Source organism: Centroberyx affinis, unplaced genomic scaffold, assembly GCF_046629955.1.
Source record: "Centroberyx affinis isolate AG114_WGS23_722 - 3 ecotype Tasmania unplaced genomic scaffold, CSIRO-AGI_Caff_v1 ptg001095l_1, whole genome shotgun sequence".
NCBI lineage: Eukaryota > Metazoa > Chordata > Actinopteri > Beryciformes > Berycidae > Centroberyx > Centroberyx affinis.
The window spans coordinates 243623-263920 of NW_027279640.1; the positions used below are offsets into that span (position 1 = coordinate 243623).

The following is a 20298-nucleotide window of genomic DNA, read 5'->3' on the forward strand; positions in this document are numbered from 1 at the left end:
ACTCTGCTTTGCTCACAGAACCATAGACAACCAACAAGGATGCCGTTGGGGAACAAAGTCCGTCCTTCCTCAGCTTCAGGAAAATTAGAAACCCTGCATGTTCCCAGGTAACCTGCTGCTCCTCTAAAGCTGCCTCACTGCCACTGTAGATCACATGTTTTTGTTTTGAGTGCCATTCCAACTTAATCCTCTGTAATTTTGTCTTCAAGTTGCACTTTTTTCACACTGGGAGGTTTAATCTCAGCATAGAGAGGGGATGTTGAGATGATTTGGGTGGAGGCGTTGTCTTGTTTCTCTGCCATGTATGCCTCTATACAGGCATGTTGTTGTTCAGTTTGCTGTTGTCAAGGTACAGAAGTCGCCATCAGTGGCAGCACTGAGTAGTTACCATGTAATACTGGAAGTGGTGTTGCCTGGAACTCATAATCACATTCCCAAGCTTAAATAGATTTCAGTGCAGTTTTCCCTGCTGCCTTCTATTAAGTAAGTGACTGTAAGTGTGCCGCAGTGATAGCTCAATAGTGTCAAGTAAAGTTCATTTATAACCTCAGATACAGTAAGTTCCTTCTGGCGAGGGAGCAACAGAAGTCAGCTTGCTGGTATTTAACCACAGTAACAATGTAATATGAGAACAATATAATGACAAAATGATGTTGACCTATTTAATCAAAATAACTGAGAAAATCTCAAATCCTCTAGCATCCTCTCTGAACTGGGGAGTGCAGGAGAGAGGACGATAAACACTTCTGGGCCAGGTTGTCGGGGTGAGAAAGCGACAGATGAGGACAAGAAACAGCAGCCTGAGTGGCTGGTGCGAGAGCTGCTGAAACAGAACAGGCGGAGACACTCTGTTACACTGGGAGATAAGGCTCAGCTTACGACACGACTTCACCACAGTGCCGATTCAACTCACGGCCCCTGCAGCCTCAAGGTACAGCTTTTTATCTTGATGTGAAATCAGAAAGGTCAATCCAACCCATTTAGATGTCAACCAAAGTATCTCTCTGTTTAAAAAGTTTGTCTTATTCTATGTAATGGCATCATGACATTGTTGCCCTTCCCCAGTAAACACAGTAATGTATAGCTGCTGGTTTTAACCTCAAGGTGTCACTAGAGTGTCAGCTGTGCTCTTGCTGTGCTACATAGGTCTTAAAGTACAGTTGATGCAAACCTCACAAGCAGAATGAATTAATGTGAGGTAATGCCAAAAATGCTATTTTAAATCAAGCTGATGATCTATTTACTCATTGTCTGAGAGCGCATTGGGCTGGACAATCTGTCCCGATGGCCAAGATGGCCATGTTTCAGGCCAAAGTAAAACACAACACAATTGCTGTGCCATCTACTTAAAAGCATTCCAATAGATTCAGATTGAAGCTTTCAAGCTGACAGGAGTGATGGGATGACATAGGAGGACACTGGCTGAAGTTTGAGGGGTTCAGCTGCAAATGTCAGTCACTCGCTCCTGCTTAATGTAATGAGAAATTTACCATAACAGATTAGGCAGAACAGCCTCAAGAGTCCAAAGTTATGCAGTTCAAATAAAGGGATTTGGAAGGCAGCTGGGGTCATATGAACACTTTCACCATAGCCATCATGCTACACCACACACTGACTGATTAAGCAATTATTATCTCTACAATTCAGGAGATACCGTGGGGAAACCATGACTCCAGTTACATCCTTGAGGAATTAGGCTGTTTATCCCTGTTATTTATTAACGATAGATCAAAGAGTGTCATGGATGAAGGGCCCGTTGCTAGGAAACCATGGCAAATTGAAGAGAGGCCATTAACACCGAGCGTGGCCTGTCATCTGCCCTTGTGCAAGCTTCTCAGGGACATTTTCATGGGTGTCCCTTTGTCTCCAGTGGCCATTACAGATTGCCATTAATAGTCAGAGGTGGCACCCTAATCATGTGTGTGGAAATCCATTCTTACTATCTTTTTTCTAACTTTGTGTTGTACTATAGCACTCAGACTTTATTAACTGGCTGGTGAGTTAATCTTAATAACTGTTTTAATTGTTCTGCTCAAGCTTATCACTCTGTTTTTGTTTTCTCCTAAAGGTTTTTGCTCTAATATTCATAATCAACCTGCATGACAGTAATTTGGCGTGTTATGGTATATCACGCACATAATGACACAATTTCTTTCTCTTCCAAATAAGATTGATCAGACAGTATCTCTTGACAACCTCCAGAAACTGAAACTGGCATTTGAGGTATGAGCTCCATCTTTTCTAATACTGACAGTCTGATTTCTTGATATTCAGTTCTTTTACAGCATTATTTTCCTTTTGTAAAGGAATTTGAAATGGGCGGCTTGAGATCTGTTGATGAGAAGAATTTTGGCCGCATAGTGAAGAAATGTTTGGGTTTGCATAACACAGTAAGAGAGCATGACCAACTTCTCTCTCTCTCTCTCTCTTTCTCTCTCTTTGTCTATATCTCTCTCTCTCTCTGTGTCTCTCTCTCTCTCTCTCTCTCTCTTTCTCTCTCTCTGTCTCTCTCTCTCTGTCTCTTTCTCTCTCGCTCCTCTCTCATCCTCTCACATTCATTTGTTCTCTCTTTGTCTTGCATCCTTGTAATTAAAGACATACTTTACAATTACCTGATTAATTATGCCAATTTTTAATGATAATACTCTCAGTGTTATTATTCTTGATGCTTTTGTTCTCTGAATTTCACAGAGCAATGCGCAAATTCAAGGGCTATTCATGAAGATCGATTATTCAGGCCAGGGAAGAATTTCGTGGGTGAGATGAAATTCATTTTTTGTCTCTTATAGGACGCACAGCCCTTTCATTCAGTAAAAGAGAAATTGCCTTAACTAAAGCACTTCTCCATGCATGCTAACACCAAGAATCTATGAGTGAAAAAAGTTAACTATAAAATGTGATAGGCTTATTTCATGGCAACTGTAATTCAGTTTGGATTCATGAGCAAGTGTAACTAAATCAAATTTTTAGTGCCATCTTAATTGTACACTAAGCAATATTTCATTTATAAGACATGTGTGTTAACCTTTAAAAGGGTATGCTTTCCTGAATAGTACTTTTTTATCCACTCTGTTTGACTTTTTTGTATTTTTTCACTGGTTTTCAGAGGAACGATTAGTTTATTATTGGTTTATGTTTATAGATTGAAAAGCTGGAAAGAATGATAGATTGGTTAGTATACTTGAATTGAGGAGTTTAGAAGATATCTGTGTTTGTGGTATTACACTGTAGCATGGAAATGGCCATTTTTTGATTACAGGCAGCCATGGAATTTGAAATATGGGGTTTGAATAATCGCCTGTGAACTTCAAACCCTGCTGCTTCTTCTTTCTCTGCAACATCTTCATGTTATGGTCTCACACACCTCATCCTCTTTAAATTTTGAAAGGTCAAAAAGTAGGAAAAGGTTGTTGTGCTTAAGAATTGGTGCAAAAACAGTAATGCTGGCCTGCAGGTGTGTTGACTCATGACCTAAGGACCAGCATGATTCTGAAACGCCCTTACACCTGCTGAATCCCCTCAATCTTCTGTAACCTGTTGACTCTCAGTTTCTGCTTCTTCCTCTTCTTCTTTCCAGTCAAACCCTCTGTAACCTCTTCCTCTTCCTGAACTGCAGTTGCTGGTCTGCAACGGTTCATCGTCTGCAACCTCTTGATCCCCAGAAAACTTACATTCTCTGTAGGGTCTTTGTTCTGAGAAACTTCTCTATCCTCAGCAAAATTTTAAAGTATCAAATCTCCAAACGCCAGATGATCTTCTGTCTCCCAGTCAGACCATGTTCTTTGCTTTCTGCTGCTAAAATTGTATTTTGTTTCCACAGATTCTTGACTTAGCGTGCTTTATGTGACCATAACAATAGTTGGGTAGCGTTGTATATGACTGTAACACTGATTCCCTAAGTAATGATAAGATTACTGCATAGTCCACTTGAATTGCTTGTGTATAATATTATGCAAGATGCAACGAGAGGACACATGCATGCAGCTGCAGCTCTCTACAGCAACATAAATCTTGTAAAACGTATTCCTCCCTCTTCAAGCACTGGAGATAATCTTCTAGTAGTCTCCTGACCCACTTCTTTGCTGCTCGCAGCTAAATTTTAATTATTATTTGTAGAGTCTTTTTGGCTGATCTTGACCAAAAGGTGCCGATGATTATGGAGGACGCTTTATATAACCGCAACAAAGATTTCAGAATTATTAACATGCAGGATTGGCAACTTGAACTTTAATGGTTCCTACATAATATAATGCAGGATGAGTTCTGCACGTACATGCAGCTGGAGTACAGAGAGAAGGAGGAATCTGTAATTCGCAGTAAGCAGGTGGCCTTTGCTCTGCCAGCCACTGTGAAGGCCTTGAGTCATGGAGTTCCCATCGTAAACATCCACTCCACCCCTGATGGCACCGCTGTAACGCTGCGAGAAGACGGGGCTGTTTGCTGCTGGAGCCCCGACCTTCAAAAACAGAAGACCAAAAGCGTGTTTGTATGTTTAAACTTGTATACATTTACCTGCATTGATATATTGCCTATGCTATATACTATGTATGAGTTGCATTCATAATTCAGAAAAATGGAAAACACTGATTTGAATTTATAATCCCTAGTTCTGTATTGTAACTACTTTATTAGTTGTGTAAGACCATTTTAGTAAGGCTTTTACTGAACTAAACAAGGCATAAATCAAGTTGAATTTCCCGGAGATAGTACTAATGCTGCATTCAGATTAGGTCAGTAGAAATGTCCAGGGTTTTTAACTGGTGGGTTCTTTCATTTATCACAGCATGAAAGACCTGTAAACAGGAGTTCGAAGTGGGCAAGTGACTTTACCCCTATGACACAGTACAACAAGCTGATCATCGGAACAGGGTAATATGAGAAAGGGGTCTAGTAAATTGACTCATGCCTGGATTATTTATTCACTACATTCATTATACGTATTTACTGCAGGTCCCAGACTATGCTATGTTGGTTTTTATGTGTCTTTGCTGTCTTGCAGGGACAGAGAGATCCAGCTTTACGACCTCTCCTCTCTGGAGCCTTACTGCCAGGTTAGCGCCCTAGAGACCGTGCCGCTGACATTAGACTACTGGTGAGCAACACAACTGTATGTTAACATCATCTTCCAAACGTCCTGAAAAGCCCAAATTGTTCTGACGCTCTATATGCTTTTTTTTTCCCCCCATAGCTACACTGGCGCTGATGAATGTTCTATTCTGTATGGAGATGCCCAGGTAGATAGTTTCTCTTGTTGACACCAGATCCAATTAGCAGAGGAAAATCATTCATTATATCCCATTTGATTAATACTGTGAAAGGTTCATTTTCCTGTTTGTGATCCAGGGATGCGTGAATATCATATTAATTTCCTCTGCTGGAGAAACCCTGAGGTAATTTTGCTTTTCTAAAGAACTTGGTTTACTTGACAATATTTCAGTTATTCACTAAACCCTCATACACACTTTGATTCAACATGATCCCAACACAAATTTGAATTTGAAAATGAACATTAATTTCACGGTCAAAAAATTCTAGACTTTAATTGAAGAGTGTGTGATGCATCATCAACACATTATAAGAGTATTACTAGCATATATGCGCTATTCTTACATTATAAAATCACAAAATTTAATGCATTACAATGCAGCATGACATGTGTCACAATAATTATAAATCTTATACACTATTACTGTATTATGAGATTTTTTTTAATGATTTTTTCTGTTGTGATCATAAAATGTGTTTATAATATTTTGCCAAATATTACAATTATTCATTATTTTTCATTATAACTTGGGTTGTCTTGATGCAACATAATTAGTGACATCCATTCACTTCAGCTCATTACGAATCAGAATGTTTTCATATTTATTTTTCACTGTGCATACAAACTGCCAGAAACTCAAGTCATTGATTGAACTCGTCCTTGATTTTCTACAAAGGAAACTCAGCTGAACCTTAGGGAGACATCAGCCATTAAAAACCAATCAGATTTTGGTGCTTCCTCATTTCCCTCCTGCTGCGAAACAGTTCTGTGGAAAAAATGTCTTTAGCTGAAATGAATTAGTGACTTTCCCATGAGCCAGTTACTATTTGCCGCAGGTTCCTGACCAAAATAACACCTCTGGTAGTGAGTCCCATCATGAAAAAGTTTGGGAACCTCCATTAAATGACCACATGACCAGTAATGGTCACTGTAGGCTGACACAATCACCTTGCATGAGTATAGCATAATCAAAATCACACATCACAATCACACATCAGAATGGCTTTGTTAGCATGACAAGTCTACCCGAGTTACCAAAGCACTCATGCATGTTAATATCAATTAATATTAAAATGTACAAAATATGAAAGCAAGTTTATTCATGTACACAGTACAGATCTACTTTAACAGAATAAGGTAAATCAAAAACAATTACACAGAAAAACAATCAAACAAAGGGATTACATGATGTTTTTTCCAGTACTATTTTGTTTGACTGGTCAATATTCATCTTGTCACTCTTGGTCTGCAAATTGTGAGATAAATATACTAAATTTGCAGCAATATAAATTGTCTGGCTCTCCTCACCTAATACAGTTTTCATCTTTTCTCTATCCGATAGGGCATGGAATCCCTTAATTCTATCACAGAAATGTGAGAAATGCATAACTCTAATGGGGAGCTATTTAAGGAAGTGTAAAAGGAAATGCATTTCATATTCAGTCTCATTTGGTTGCAGTGTGAACAGAGACGTTTGTCTTTCTTGCCATGAATTTTTATGACAACCTTTTTAAATTGCCCAGTCATGGTGTCTGATTTGGTACTTTAAGTGTTTTTCTTTTAATGTATTTTACTGAGACAAGTATTCTACTGGAATATAATTTCTTTCCACAGATTTATAGCAGCTTCAAGCCAATTACATATGTATCTGGGTTTCTTTTTTTCCTATATATATTAATTTGGTTGTGTAAACCTTTGGGAATTTGTTTCTGGGTGTCATATATCTTCATGGCAAGTTGCTCCAGAGGGTCAGCACCTAGTGATTCATTGGCTTCTAGTGCCTTGGCATTGTGCTTCAGACATTTTAAAATGTTCCCAGAACCTTTTCGCTTTTTTTCTACTAATTCCATACTAAAACGTAGCCTATTTCAATGTATTCAGAATGAATGTGCATATACGCTAAATCTTAGAGTCCTATTCATTACATCTGCTTCACAGTAATGAAATTACATGTTATTTGTATCAGGTTATACTGACACAGAGTGCATCTGTACTATCTTGAGAAAATAGGAGGGTAAGAGTCATATCAACATGGCCACTCCATAAATATCATGAGAAATTACATCTTTACCTTTGCTTTCCATAGTTTCCATGCCAATCAAAAAAAATATGGAGACTGAATATGAGGCTATGCCATATAAATGTGGAAAATGCAAAGTGCATGCATGATAATACATTTCAGATCCTTTTTTTTTTTTTTATAGATTATGGAATAAATTACCAAAGATTGAAAATATGCCCAACATAGGAATTGACAATGCAGTGCTTTCTCCAAATGTGACTTACATCCGATGGAAGGTCCATCAAGACTGGGTGACACAGGTGACATTTTACCTTTCCAAGTGTACATTTCAAATCTGTTTTCTCTGTGGATAAATATCTTCATAGGTTGAGACCGAGAAATGAGATTGTCTGCCCAAACAATGGAGGTTAACATTGTTATTTCAGTGGTGTGGCATTTTCCTTGTTTGATGCACAGATAATGCCAGCTCTGATGCACTGAGTCACTAATGCTCTATTTTCAATTTAGGCAAGGTATTTTCAAAGTATCCGTGCCGTTGTCTCCACCTCAAACGAAGAGGCATCTGCTCTCGTTATAGGTAATACAAGCTCCAAAATAAAGATTAAATAATCTGAAATTTCCTTTGTTATAGCTTGGACACAAAACACATACCTTCATCTCCTCCCTGATTAAAGATAGAAGCCAAATAAGAAATGCTGCATGCTGAAAATGAAGACAGAAATTTATCAAAGTCCATTCACTGTAATGTGCGGTAATGAAATTTTGTGTTGAACATTAGGCAGCCCAGTAGGAGAGTTGTGAGGGATGACTCATGATGACTCATCTATCACAAATTCACCAATCAATGCCAGTGTGTCTGCGTGCGCGTGTGTGTATGTGTGCGTGCGTGCACGTACGTGGGCATGTCCACTTGCTTACTCTACTTACTCTGTGCCCCAGCTGTGTCATTTATTCTGATAACGACTTACCCTAAAGCCAAGAACATGTTTTGATTGATGCAGCAACTGTTAATTCGCATGGCCTTGAAATGAAACGCTTATTTCCCCTTGTCAGGCTGTGTGCTCCCTTCAACGAACCTTGAGCAGCAGCTGAAGGAGATCAGAGAGACCTGCTACGAGGGCAAAGCCAAGAAGGCCCAGCTGAACTCTAGTCCGCAGCCCCGGGCATCCTGCGACCAGACCGCCTTCACCATCTACAAAGGTGTGAAGACCTTTGACCTTTGTCGAAAGCACAACTTGCTGGTGACGGGAGGCATGGACAGACTCATACGCATGTGGAACCCGTATTTCCCTGGGTGAGGAACCAGATTTTACCGGGTTCCCCTTGAAGACAGTGAATATTGGGATTTTTCATTTGGTAGTACCTTGGGTTGTGCAGCTTCCTGGGCATGATATAACCCCAAAATCGTCAATTCTCCGGTGCTTTGGTAGAGACGATAAGCAGAATTGCATTTTTTTTCTCTCTCCATTCACTGCCATTGTATGGTAGAACAGGTCTGAAAATCACAGCACATGAACAAATGCAAACAAAGCAGATTCTGACAATATATAAAAAATGTTCTTTCACTTCTTCACTTTCTTTGTGTTTAACCTTTAACCTCAGTTTGAAAAAATATAACACTGGAATTCTTCTGACCGGATTTCTGTGTTAAAGTTGTCAGAATCTGCTTTTTTCCTGTTCTTTATGTGCTAGAAGTGTGATTTTCAGGCCTGTTTCACCATACAATGGCAGTGAATGGAGAGAGAAAACAGAGCTCCGGAGCAACAGATAACAGGGAATTGGAGTTATATCACGGCCAGGAAGCTGCACAACCCAAGGTACACTGGCACTGCCAAAGTTCAACATCACTTTAACTCCTCTTATTGCCTCTGCTTCTCTTTGACAGGAAACCAACTGGGATTTTGAAGGGCCACTCTACTCCCATCTTCTATCTCTGCATCTCCTCGGAGGACAGTCAGATCTTCTCTGTCTCCATGGACAACACTGTTAAAGTGGGTCTCAGAATCAGAATCAGAAATACTTTATTGATCCCCGAGGGGAAATTGGGTTACATTACAGTTGCTCACATTGTAGAAGAGAATATATATAAGCATAGAGAAATAAGAAAAATAGAAATAAGAAAGTAAGAAATATGTAAATATGTTCATTATACTACAATATATAACAATGAGAATAATAATAATAATAATAATAGTATAGAAATAAAAGAAATAATAATTATGTACAATATGTGCATCATACTATATACACACATAATATATACACCAGTGTAAATAATTAAATAATTATTGCACAGTTGAATTATTGCACAAAAAAAGGTCTTCCACAAAAAAGGTATTCCACAGTTAAATGTAAGTAATAAGTTATGGGTTATAAACTGCTGACAGGGGTGAAATAAGTCAAAGAGCCGGTCTATTGACTCAGAGTGTCTGACACTCTGAGGGAGGAGTTAAAAAGTTTGATGGCCACGGGCAGGAATGAGTTCCTGTGGCGCTCTGTGGTGCATCTCGGTGGAATGAGTCTTGCACTGAATGTGCTCCTGTGCTTGACCAGCATGTCATGGAGCGGGTGGGAGACATTGTCCAAGATGCCATGCAACTTGGACAGCATCCTCCTCTGTGATACTGCCACTAGAGAGTCCAGCTCCACCCCCACAACGTCACTGGCCTTGCGGATCAGTTTGTTGAGTCTGTTGGCATCTGCTGCCCTCAACCTGCTGCCCCAGCACACAACAGCAAACAGGAGAGCACTGGCCACCACAGACTCATAAAACATCCTCAGCATTGTCCGGCTGTTGAAGGACCTCAGCCTCCTCAAAAAGTAATGACGGCTCTGGCCCTTCTTGTAGAGAGCTTCAGTGTTCTTAGCCCAGTTCAGTTTATTATCAATGTACACTCCCAGGTACTTGTAGTCCTCCACAATGTCCACACTGATCCCCTCGATGGAAATAGCCATCATGCCATCATGTTTCATTAGCGATTACACAATGTCCTAAACCAGTGGTTCTCAACCCTTTTTGGCCCGCTACCCCTTAGAATGAAGTGGTGAACAGTTCAAACAAAGAATGATTCTCCCTTTTCCGGTTGTTTCATTCAATTTACTATGAGAGGAGGCCGAGAGGCTGAAACGAATCAGTATTTCACAAGAAAAATGCAAGAATTAGAGAAAAATCAGAAATAGACATGATAATAAATGTATATAGCAGCAATGTTTATTTTCCTATCCCATAAATCATCTCACGACCACGCCAAAATCATCTTGTGACCCCCCCCCCCCAGATTGAGAACCAATGTCCTAAACAATGCAGAATGAATACAGTATTAGCATTCTATTAATTAACCACTGAAGACATTTTACTGGCTCCCATTTCAGATCTGGGATATTCAAGATCAATGCTGCCTATTTACGACACACTCCAAAGCGAGCGGGATTCGTGGCGACATATCTGCATGCCTGTATTCTCCTTCTATGAAATCCCTTTATATTGCGGCAGACTCTATGGCTTTGCTCTCTCTTAAGATAAGGTTGGTTTTTTCGTTTTTTCATGTCTTTGTGCTTTATACATCACAGAATCCAACGCGCTCTGAAGATATTTTGAACATTTTGCTCAATTGTGTCGATAATTTTTAAGAGGACTAATTTACGGGCACAATGGCCACTGTCATTCTAACATGGACAGCGTGCGATTTTGAAATATTTCCTGTTAAGGGATTAAATGCTCCAGATTTAACCAAAAGATAAGGGATATAAGCTCTTTTCAGAATGCAGAGACGACTTCAGTACCTTTTTATAATCGTCTTCCCGCTCTTCATTTTTTATTTCTTTATCTTTTTTTTCTTCTAATTTAAGGCCGCAGCTTCACAGCCATTTGATTGTTTCACATAATGAGCCTGTAATGTGCTGCGGCTACAGTGAGGAGTTTCGTCAAGTTGTCAGCTGCACTGAGGGATCTGTGAGTAAAATATAATTGCACAACTTGACATCTCTATTGAAAAATGAATCTTGTCTAGCACTATGGTACGACAATATACAGCGTGGGAAACAGGACCATTAGTTCACATTTAATCCCCTACATATCAGCTGTTTATGCCAAAAATACTCCTTTGTTATACAATTCTCTGTTAATATTATTGGTCTTAGGTGGTGAAAGTCTGGGATTTTGACTCTGGGCGGCAAGTTTTTGAGTTTGGTGGCGCACATGGCCTGTCTGCCATTACATGCATGACTTTTGACCCCAAAGGGAGGAGGTACTGTACATGAGGCAGCATGTGAAATGTTTTCTCTTTATGAAATATACTGTATTTACCCACTTTATCACAACACCATGTTTTTCTGTTTACAGACTCATCACAGGGGGAAGAGACGGCTGTCTTAAGATCTGGAACTTCAACAACGGTCAGTGTCTAAAGATACTAAAGAGAGGTATGTACTGTAAATTTATATTTTCCTCCTCACAAGAAAATATTTCAAGCATTATATGTTCCAATTACTGTGAAATACCACATATGATTTTTCCTGTAGATGGTGAATGTCATGAGGTGTGCGACTGCACCTATCTGAAAGTCCACAGGAACCCGTAAGTATTGATGTGGTGTTTGTTTGGCAGGTGTTGGCTCAATATAAATTGTAATTCATGTTGATGTCTCGCATTCTGTGTTTGAAGCTATGTGATGTCTGTTGGCTGGGACCGGAAGATTGGCATTTACTCTGTGAGTACAAAAGAAAAGAGAGAGTTCTCTGTAGCTTATAGGTATTATTTCTCTGTTGGATTTCAGAAATTCACTGTCTTCCATTCCAATTATTGCTCCAACTCCTCCATTCTTCCAATTTATTGCATCCCACATAACCACTGCTACTTCATTGCCACATAGACATTTGAAGAATTCTCCACATCTTTGTTGCAAGGTGAATTATATTTCCTGGCTTTGTCTATTGTTTGCTGTTTATAAGGATTTTAATGTGCCGCTACATAGAATGTTCTATTGACTACCACTTTCACTACAGATCCAAACACAACAAAATGCTTTAATATGAGATGTGAAATGTCTCCAGTGTGTTGACTGCGTGGCTGTGTTTTGTCAGGACGCACCAGAGGACCCTCATCATGTCCAGAGGCCGCAGCCTTCATGGCAGGATGATCTGGTGATTAATGACCACCAAACTGTTTGGACAATAACTTTCAGATAAAATGTTAGGCCAGGCAAAATTGATTAGTAGTTCAATGGGCGCCGACTGAGACTTTGTATTCCCCCAGTGGCTTTTCTTTCAGGCAGACTAGATGACGGGGGTGTAAACATGAGATGGATTCAATCGTTGCGCCTCCGTTTCTGAACATACGGCTCTTTGTGTTGAAAGTGACACAGGATAAGTCAAAGTAAAATTGTTTCCTTTTGTCGTGGACTGAATATGTGTGATCACACAACGCATATAAAGCAAGAGTACAAGGTGTGCCAGCTGTGTATTCCTTCATTGTAACCACAAATGTAAAAAAAAAAGAGGTAGTATCTTATATATATTGTGCTTTCTTAACATTTTGCTCTTGAGTCTAGAAAAAGACTGAAGGTTTCTGATGCATTTTTACCTGTACTTGGTCATCTGTTGCATAATGTATCAACTCTGAGTCTGTGTATGTTGACTACTGTTTATCACAGTGTGTTGACATCTGTCACAGACTGTAAAGCCCTCACTCATTGTTTTGCATCATATCCTAGGGCTGGTTGACTGTTTCTGCCCATGCACAGCCTCAGTAACTGGTGTGCTTATAAGGCCATAGTGGGAAAGCTTTCCCACTGTTTATCTATTCATATTCCACAGACACATGGAGGAGACTGTAGTCTTAGGTCCCACGAATCGTTTTTGCTGACTGGCTCAAAACCTCAAAGCGAGATGGGTAAGAAAGCCTCCCTGATCTCTGACCTGCTGTGCGGCATCGCCTGCAGAAAAAAATCTAAAACTTAAGCAATCTGTTACCGGGCCATCCCCCTCCCCTTTGTCTTTCTTTCTCACTGTGTTTTCTTCCTTCTTCCATTTCTCTCAGTTTTTGAGATTGTGTATTTCTTCCTGTAAACCTGCCACTGCCCTTTAAAAGAGATCCTTGATCTAAACGGGACTATCTATCTATCTATCTATCTATCTATCTATCTATCTATCTATCTATCTATCTATCTATCCATCTATCTATCTATCTTAAAACATGTTAGAGAACAATATTTTTCTGCTGCTTACCAATTCCAGGTGAAATTTAGTTACAGTTATTAGTCATATTTCGTGGTTTGTAGTCCATGTATAACATTGTTGATATCTTCCCCTGTGATAGCATTATTTGTGTCCAAGCCCCAGTGCAGCAGAGCTTTGGCATTTCAATAGATCTCCAGTGGATTGCATCTGTATGACAGGCTCCGCCCCACTGTGTCTCAGCATGGTTTGAAATGCATGGATGGTTTTATGATTGACTCAGTTCAGCACCTAAGGTATAACTACCAAATAACCTTTGCCCTTCCATCACCATGCCTGAAGGTTCATATATTATGGGTTACTTCAGTATTGACGTTCCTCCAAGCTAATTCCCCATTGTTTCCATTGGAACATTTGCCAAGAGCTTTGATCCCACTACTAAAATGATCGGTTATAACTTTAGGATTTGTGTTGGGAGAGGACAAGTTTATGGCTGATACATAATTAATCTGACTCCAAAAGGCTATATATCCAATAACAAAGACAGATGATTAGACCCTCTCAAATATCACTATTTTGTAAGCCAAGGCACGTAAGTTAATAACATTGCTGATACTCCTTAGGGAATATTGTTTGGTAGTCAGTGATCATTTTGGCAGAGTAGGTTTCGCATTTTTCAAATGGTGGGTTTCTCATTTAGACAATCTAATCTTTCCCATAGCTGAAATTCAGTGAGATGCATTGAGATGCACAAAGTGACATTTCGGGCTTTCCGGACTAATTCAAAGGAAAATATCAACATGTTCATGGTTCCCAAGCTTGCCATATTTATCATATGTAGGTGGTGTGAGGCAAAAATTGACATTTTTCTAACAAATATCATCTATATAGTCTGCGGTCTGTACTTCTGCTTCATAGAAAGCTTTTAAACAGGAATATAAACTTGAGCTCACAGCAGAAAGAACCAAACTGTCCTGAGACATTTCCACTGACTTTAAATGAAGCCTGATGATAATTTGTCCTTGACTCCTTGCCTATTTTTCCTTATTTCAAAATTTTAACATTTAATCATGTAACTTCTAATGTATAATGTAACATGACAAATTTCCTATCAGTACATTACAGTGCTCTAAAATAACAAATATTTAATACCCTTTGCAAAACTCTCAAAACTAAGTGAACCTTCACTCCACTATCAGCTAAAATCAATTACTTCAGCATGTTTCCTTTAAGGTTAATCAGCCTCTCACAATGGGAGAATCAATCCCCAGTAACATCACACATTACACTCCAGCCCTTTTCTCCTATTTTACCTTTATAATGTGATCGGCCTCCCTCTGACAGCTGAGCACAATTCTCTCCATAGGCTGTAAGAATCAAAATTGATTCTCACTCAAGCGCTTTGATCCATTGTCGGAGGAGCCATTCAGTCCCTTGTCGTCCATGTGATTATGGCCGATGGATACACACACCCCAAAGTGGCCCATTAACAGGGAGAAAGATAGTATTACAGTAGCCAGTAAGTAATGTGACCTCTTTTGATTATCTACAGAGCCCTCTCATGAAATTGTTTTTCATTAATAGCCTGCAGAGGAGAGATCAATGTGTTCTATATATATATATTGGTCTACTTCCCCAAGCCTATAAGCCTCCGGTTAACTGTGAATTCTTATGGTGCGCCAGATGGCCAGTCTGGTATTGTGTCTCATTAAACTTTTTTTTTTTTTTTTTAAATGTGTCCCAGTTCAGCTTAACAGTATTTTGCTTTGATGTGGAAGACAATGTGTTTACTGATTGATGTCCAAGTCCAAAATCCCACCTGCCTTGCTGAGCTGCTTCATGCTGTGTATGGGTCCTTGTTGGTGGCGTCTCTCCAAGCAAATATTCCCGTTGTGTTCAGTAAGAAAAAAACACATAAGCAGTGATGAATCACTCTTTATCAGTGTTAAGTATGGTGGCAAAACTAGTGTTTGGCTTGTCTGCTTGCTCAAGGCTTCAACATCAAGTCAGTCATTGATCCAAAATGTATGACACGCTTGGCCAAAGTACTGTCAACAAAATCAAGTCTCTAATGAAAACTCATTGGCTTTCATGTGCAGCATACAGTACATGCCTTAAAACAAAAGCTGATTCAATTTTCAACCAGGATTCCTCTCAGCCATTGATTAACCCAGAGAAACATGTATTTACGTTGTTTTTGGTTAAAAAACCTTTGATGTTGTACTGAAATAGAGGTTCACTTATTCTGCTATAGGGGTGCAAACTGTTTGATCATTTTGAAGTAGATAATGTAAAGGTTGAAGTTGCTTTATATCACATCATGCTTTATCTATTAGAAAACACATAATGCTCAAATATTATTTTGTTTCAAAATAAGATCAACAGATGGCAGAAGCTTCACATATGCATGTTCCCCTGCCAGTGAAGCAGATTAACTGGCAAGCTTAATACTTTTGCTCAGTTTGGTTAAAAACATACTCATGTGATGGAAAAATACATAATAATATTGTATTTTTTAATTTGCAAACAAAGATAGGAATTCCTGATACAGTAACAACCAAAACGGAAATAAAGTCACGGTGGCCCTGTTGCACTACAAATTAATTTTTGCACGGCATCATTAAACCTTTCATCCTTTTGTTGTTTATTTATGTATGTTGTTTGTTTATGTTTGTTTATGTAGAGCTTCCCTGTTTCTGTCCCCAGAGAAATGGCCATAAGGATGACATCCTCTGCATCGCTCAGTGTCCCCCGTCTCTCCTGGCCACCAGCAGCTACGACGGAGAGATCATAGTGTGGAATGTGGTTTCCGGACACATACAGAGCCGGTTCCTCAGCCCTCTTCCACCTGAATACCAAAATGTTCAAGGTGATTTCATACCTTTGAAGTGAATGTTGAAAATATAGATTCAGCCTACAACAAATATCCAGATCTGGTGATTATATCTGGTGATCTGGTGATTGACCAGGTGTTTGTCATGGTCTGTATGCATACTCATGACTGTGTGCGTATGTGTGTATGGGTGCGTCCATGTGTATGTCTACTTATTTTATTTTTCTGCTCAGATGTGTTTTTATTCTTCTTGCATTTTTATTCTCATCTTCCTTTATTCTTCGCATTTTTATTCTTGTCTTTTATAACCGATTCTATAAAGCACTTTGGTAAAAACTTGTTTTAAGTGCTATATAAATAAACTTGAACTTGAACTAAATGATACTAAAGGAACTATTGTTCTCATTATATTTTTTCTCTGTTATTCAGGAGTGGATACAAGCGTTCCAAGCATAATTTTCCTCAGAAACTCCACCTTACATGTGGAGTTTTCCTCTGCTACAGCTCTTCTGTCATCAGGGAGCAGGGGTCAGTGTTGTGAACAGCATTCATTACAGCACATGATTGCACTATACAACCCTTCGCAATGTCTTGCAATTCAGCGCTAATCATGTATTTTCTTTCTTTGTTTTTTTTAAAAAGGTTATATTAATTTCTGGAATGTGCTCAACGGGGGAAAACTTGTGAGCAGCTTTGAAGCTGTAAGATATTTATCTGAACATTATCTCTCGATCTCCCCTTTGAATATAAAGGGATAGGACACCAGCTTCACTTTTTTTTTGCAATGGTTCTCTCACCTCTAAAATTGCTGATTAAACAGTAACAGAATCCACCATGCTCTACTTTGCTCTAGTTACTGAGCAGCTAGCAGTTACCTTCCTTGCAGCCACTCATTATTCCCACTGCAGGGAAGACAGGACCCTCTCAGTATCGGGAGATGGGTGAAGAAGATGGAGGCAGTGAGAGCAGCAGTGTCTCCTCCCCAAGGTTGAAATAAAACCTCTGCTTATAGTCCGTTTAAAGAAGGCAGAAAGTTGCTTGTAAAGTGTGTAACGTAAATGCTGCTAATATGTACAATGAAAGAAACCTGAAAAAAACTGAAAAGCTAATTTGTTGGCTTTATCAAGCCACTTGAATTTGGTAACCTAGCAACACAGGTGCACCAGGCAACAGCTCTGAACAATTTTAACATACTCTTATCATTTTCATGTAATTTCATTTCTTCATGATTAGTTTCTACAATTTGCTATTTGGCACATTTTCTATTATATAGCGGGTTATTTTGAGAGGGCTATTATCTGGGGGGTTGTATTAGGCCTAGCTTCTGGGAAGGTAACACTTACTTGCCGCAGGGGAGAAAACTGTTGGTTGGTATTAGTAAAGTGGAATCAGAAAAGGATGGATTCTGTCCCGTCTGTTCAAATAGTTACTTTAAGTGTAAGAGAACCATGGTAAAATAATGAATAATAGCTGACATCTACTTTTAATGTTAGACAAGAAATCGTAATAAGCTCCTTTCTTTTTTGTTTCCATTTTTCAGTCTAAATTCCAGCAAAAGATAACAAAACTGGCTAAAACAGAGGGGGACACGTTGCTGTACGCAGCTGACCAAATTGGTTACATCTATGTTTACAACATGGAGGAATTTGCTCTTGCCCCAGAGCAAAAGCCACCAAGAGGTCAGTTTAATTTCCTCCTGCCATTACCTATGATCTGATAACCTGTGAAAATATGAGGTTCTCTCTATCAGAGTATTCAAATCCACAGAGTATTCAAATCCATTTTTTTTTTTTTTTTTTACCTTGATTCAGCAGAAAACTATTGGCGTGCCCACACCAGCAGCATCACTGGGTATGTGAAATATGGACAATTGATACACAACATATTGCCTTGTGGTTTTCTGTTATTTCAGCCAGAAATCCCTCATGCCATAAGTTTAAAATTAGCCAGTGACTGCAGTCAAACTGCAATTAGACTTTGCATTATGGCCCTAACTTTTAGTGTGTTGCATACTCCAAACACCCCATGGCTACATCCTGGGTGGAACCAATCATTCTTAGGCTGGTTGGCTGGTTTAGCGGTGGCAGGAGCAGCATAATTTGCTGTTGCAGCAGTAGACAAACAAAGCGTGGAAGGCACTGTGTGTGTGGGACGGTCTTATATAAACGACCGAATCAGTACAGGTGAGGTGCTGCCTGGGGTGCATCTGCCATCAGTCACCCCGACACAGTGGATGATTTAGAGTGTCCTGCCAGAAATGCCTTCTCCCATTTCATCCCATGTCTCTTAATTCTGGTCTAGTCTGCAGATTGTTGACAATGATCAAGTGGTGCTTACCTCATCCACTGACTGCACTGTGCGGCTTTGGAGCGCCTATGGAGAATTCATAGGTGCGTGTCATTTTGTATTTGTCATTCCTCTTGTTGTTGACATTATTTATGTTAATGCAAATAACATTAATCTCAAGCATGGTACAAAGCATTAGGTGGGCTACTTTAGTGTGACAGTAGATCCACAGCAACTCTCGCTGACTTTTTTTTTCCAGTGTTGTTTCTTTAAATGCTAGTAAGCAGTCAAGGCATGCGTTTAATTCCATCCTGAGCCACCCACCTAATGAAAAATTTAATGCCTACTCTTACAAGATGATTGCTGCCTGGAAAGTAAAATTCATTATGGAATATCATTTATCAGCTATCTTAACACTTTTGCTCACCTTGCTTGTGAAATAGTAACCATGGCATTTGAGAGAATGTCATTACATTTTTGAAATATTTAGTAGCAAGCATTAGGCTTTTTAAAAAAAAAAAAAAAAAGATTTATTACATTTTCTTCTCTGGGACTGTAGGAGGGATGTTGCGCAGTAAGGCACCACAGAAGAGAAAAGATCCCAAATGAATTCAGACGTTTTGACATTTTAAGAAGTTAGGGTTTTGACTGTCACATTCCTCCAGCACCGTGGCATATAATTTGAATAAACAGTGATATGGAGAATTTGGTCTCCATCCACAGGGACCCTTGGGCAATCTGAGAAGTGGAGCATCCACATCTCCTCTTCCTGGAAGCATCCCGCTGTCCCCTATGAGGTTTTGATTGATCCCCTGAGTATGCCAGTTCACGAAATCCTGAATGGAAAAACACGTGTCTCTGATGCCACCGATCCTGACAAGACCGAGGCTCATAGAGAGGAACTAAAGGTGGGTATGGCATGTTAATAACGGAGTGTTTTTTTCCTGCATTACGTCACAAATGATTATCTAAGCCGTGCAGGTTATGTTTCTCTCTCTCTCTCCTCTCCAAATGCTGAACTGAACTGAACTGAACTTGCCTGTTCTTCTTGAGGCATAATTGCAGTCAGAATCACACAGCAAGCTAGAAAATCCTCCACCATCCATCAGTGACACAGACATCGAGGAAGAGATTAAAAACATGTTGTACCCAGAGGAGCATGGGAAACGGTGAGATAAGAATGGCAAACACTACATATCATGCAATACAAGTCAGACTCAATTGTGTGAGGAAGTTAATATATGCAAAGTGAATATGGCATTTTTTTTGCATTTCAGGCTCTGCCATGAAATAATCAAGCATAGTAACAAGCTGTCGGACCACAGCGGTCTGAAGTGCTTCGACATTGTAGAACCACCAAACACCTTTGAAAGACCTGACCTCTCCCTTGCTGCTATTGATCCTTTCATATGCAGCACAGAGGAGCTGGAGTCAACTGAATGAGATGAGATTAAACTTTATTGATCGCTGTGGGGAATGTGGGTCATTGCAGTAGCAAATTGTAAAAGGATACAGCAAAGAAAAGCAGAATGTAATTAACTTAATAGAGTAAATGGGGGTTATGCCTACATACTCAAGTGACTAGTCCATCCATATAAAGTAGAAAAGTAGAAAGAGTGAAAAAGTATTGCATTACAGCAGTCATTCGCAACCTTTTTCATATCAAGGACCCCTAATTTAATTCACATTAGAGCCACGGACCCTGATTTGATGAGA

General features: G+C 39.5%; 1 protein-coding gene across 1 annotated transcript; it reads left to right on the forward strand.

The window, feature by feature from the left end:
- The first annotated feature begins 39 nt into the window (after nt 1–39).
- wdr95 (WD40 repeat domain 95) lies at nt 40–20025 on the forward strand. Its single transcript, XM_071523587.1, has 30 exons — nt 40–107; nt 700–931; nt 2170–2223; nt 2307–2390; nt 2692–2757; nt 4256–4486; nt 4784–4869; nt 5000–5092; nt 5189–5234; nt 5344–5390; nt 7471–7588; nt 7797–7866; nt 8343–8583; nt 9175–9280; nt 10662–10813; nt 11139–11241; nt 11430–11536; nt 11632–11711; nt 11811–11865; nt 11953–11998; nt 12372–12431; nt 16170–16332; nt 16726–16824; nt 16939–16997; nt 17837–17975; nt 18108–18147; nt 18598–18686; nt 19306–19490; nt 19648–19751; nt 19860–20025. Exons 1-30 carry the CDS (start codon nt 40–42, stop codon nt 20023–20025), a joined length of 3189 nt encoding a protein of 1062 aa, XP_071379688.1.
- Nucleotides 20026–20298: the final 273 nt, after the last annotated feature.